A 2,770-nucleotide genomic window follows, 5' to 3' on the forward strand; every position below is an offset into this window, starting at 1 on the left:
ATCCTGTATATATACATATATATATATAAATTCTGTACGTGTATCTCTGTGCCGCGTCGCTGTTCGTATCACGGGGCGATTCGTACTTCCGGGAAATATCTAGACACGGTGGGAGAGAGCGTAACTCCCTAGCGTTTAACCGCGCTATAGACGACTTCAGCCACGCGTACGATTCACCTGGGTGTACACGGTGATATAGAAGTTTAGCAATCGTAACGGGGTTGGGATCGAACGGGGGGGGCGGGCGAGAATTTACAGGGCCGTAGGTGCTACCCAGTGTTACGTAACGATAGCCTGGATATGCTATATCGTAGGCTTGCTGCAACCGATCACGTTCGCGTGTCGAAACTTGCCCGACGTGCTTTGCTACCGCTGCCGCTGCCGCTCTCCGTCTCGTCGCCGACGACAAAGCGCGACTATAAAGGCGACGAAGACGTTTCGTCTAATGGAAGTTGTTGCTGCTTCATACAAGGATACCTACTGGGAGGCAATTTAGAAAAGATAAAGTTAAAATAAAAGATAGAGTTAAAATACGACGCCATTGAAATTCTCAGGAAGCAGCAACAGCGTTCCCCTCGCGTCACAGACTTTCATCGTTAGATAAAACGATTCATCATCTCGCATTCCGATACTTCCTGTCCCCGAACGGTCATCACAATCTCTGTTTTATTCCGACGGGCATTTAAGTGTTACATGCATAGTTACGTAGATTGAACGAGAAATTTATAGAAATGCATGAGATCGTAATAGAGAAGCTTTGTGTAATTAATTCGTTGCATTTAGATCGCCGTAGATCATTCGATTCGTGTAACAGTTTAATCTTAAGCAAGTTTTCGACGCGTAGAATAATTCTGTAGTGGATATGATTTATAATTTTCAAACTGGAAACGAGATTGTTATATGTTTGCGATGAGTGATAAAAACGTGTTATGCATGGACGCTGGAACTGTTTTCTTCAAACGTACTCGTTTGAACGAGATCTGAATTCGATCTACGACCTTGTATGAGGCGCGGTTATTTTAAATTCGTACGGGGATGAAACGCGGTTTCGTTCGGGCCGGGCGTCCCGAAAAGTACCCACTGCACTCTCCGCTTTTTCTCAGGGCCGTCTCGACGCGGATAGTCGCCGGCATGTGGTGGTTCTTCACTTTGATCATGATTTCTTCGTACACTGCCAACTTGGCCGCGTTCCTCACCGTCGAGAGGATGGATTCGCCGATCGAGAGCGCCGAGGATCTCGCGAAGCAGACGAAAATCAAATACGGAGCTCTCAAAGGAGGGAGCACCGCGGCCTTTTTCAGGGTAAGATCGCATGAATAACTTGCCGAACGTGTTACACAAACGTTCGCGTAATCATCCCGCCGATGCCTTTTTACCAGCTATTGACGAATCGCGCGGGCACGTGCGTCGAGCACGAAAATCGTATCTGCAAGTCTCGAACGTATTGCGAAAAAATAAGAGAAAAATATTGAAAGGAAAAGTGGGTTTTGCTTTAAAAGAAATTACGACGTCCATTTGTAATACTGATTCTTTATTGTAAGATTTTTATTTAATATAAAGAAGGAAATCCCTTGAAATAAAATCTAGATATCACTTTTAATGATTGATTCTCAAGTGAGAACAAAAGACGTATTTTCAATTTTCAAACGTCTTGCATGTTTTGCTTCAGAAGAAATTCGATTTATACTACTTATCCTTAATTACTATAGATTACACTAAATAAAGTCCTTAAAATAATACATCAAGTCCGAATAGTTAATCTTCAGAGGTCAGCCTAGCATAGAAAACAGTCGTTTGCGTTGTTCGGTAGTTAAGAAGAGCGACAGGACGCAGACCGTAAATGTGATTGCTGTAGAATCGCAGGGAACCGCGTATGTAATAGGCCTCCTTGAAGATTAACCAATTTCGGGCAACGTTCCACCGTTTAATGGCATGCGTGCTCGACCATGAAATTCCTGGCGTGATCTAGGATTCCAATTTCTCGACGTACCAGCGCATGTGGTCCTTCATGGAGTCGGCAAAGCCGACGGTATTTACAACGAGCAACGTCGAGGGCGTGGAACGGGTGATCAAGGGTAAGGGGAGCTACGCGTTCCTAATGGAATCCACCTCTATCGAATACGTAATCGAGAGAAACTGCGATCTGACACAAGTCGGCGGTCTCCTAGACTCCAAGGGATACGGCATAGCCATGCCGCCAAGTAAGTGTGAAGGTCGTGCGCCTGGACGACGATTAGTCCGCTCGTAATCGATACAGACGACCGAGCGTATAAACTCGTCGATCGGGCAGACCGTATTAGCCGATTACGCGCGGACGTGTATACGTTCAGACGGGGACCGAGCCGTTCCGGCCGATCGACGCGTATATCCTTGATTTATGGCTCTACGGTAAACGGCATCGAATCGGAAGGATAATTTTTCACCCTAGCCGTCCGGATTTATTGGGGAATTAGAAGAACGTCGATCCGCGTTTTGTCCTCACCGAATTTATGGTAAATATTCTGTCGGATCTGACGCCGCGCGGGAAACGCGCGTTGATCGATCGCCGTTTTAATGAACCCCGGGAAATTTAGACGCTCGACTCGTTTCAAGGTGCTAGAAAATTGACGAAAATTATCGTTCTAATTTTGATACCAACAGTCATTTCTGTCGCGGTTCATGTTTTAAGTATGTATTGGCTATACAGTCAATCCCAAAAGTTTATGCACTTTAGAAACGCATTTGCTAGAATCAAAAAGAAACCAGACGACGGAGGAACAATGATTTTGGA

The 2,770-nt window shown here is 45.3% G+C and overlaps 1 protein-coding gene across 1 annotated transcript in view; it reads left to right on the forward strand.

Moving 5' to 3' along the window:
- The window catches only part of KaiR1D (Kainate-type ionotropic glutamate receptor subunit 1D), a 42,073-nt gene extending 39,370 nt beyond the window's left edge, over positions 1–2,703 (forward strand). Inside the window, exons 9-10 of the mRNA XM_026810689.1 lie at positions 1,104–1,302; positions 1,970–2,703. Of these exons, the coding sequence (XP_026666490.1) occupies positions 1,104–1,302; positions 1,970–2,248 (478 nt within the window). The 3' untranslated portion in view covers positions 2,249–2,703. The remainder of the gene's footprint in view (positions 1–1,103; positions 1,303–1,969) is intronic.
- Positions 2,704–2,770: the final 67 nt, after the last annotated feature.

Source organism: Ceratina calcarata, unplaced genomic scaffold (assembly GCF_001652005.2).
Source record: "Ceratina calcarata isolate Rehan_Ccalc_2016 unplaced genomic scaffold, ASM165200v1 scaffold167.2, whole genome shotgun sequence".
In the NCBI taxonomy this organism is placed as follows: domain Eukaryota; kingdom Metazoa; phylum Arthropoda; class Insecta; order Hymenoptera; family Apidae; genus Ceratina; species Ceratina calcarata.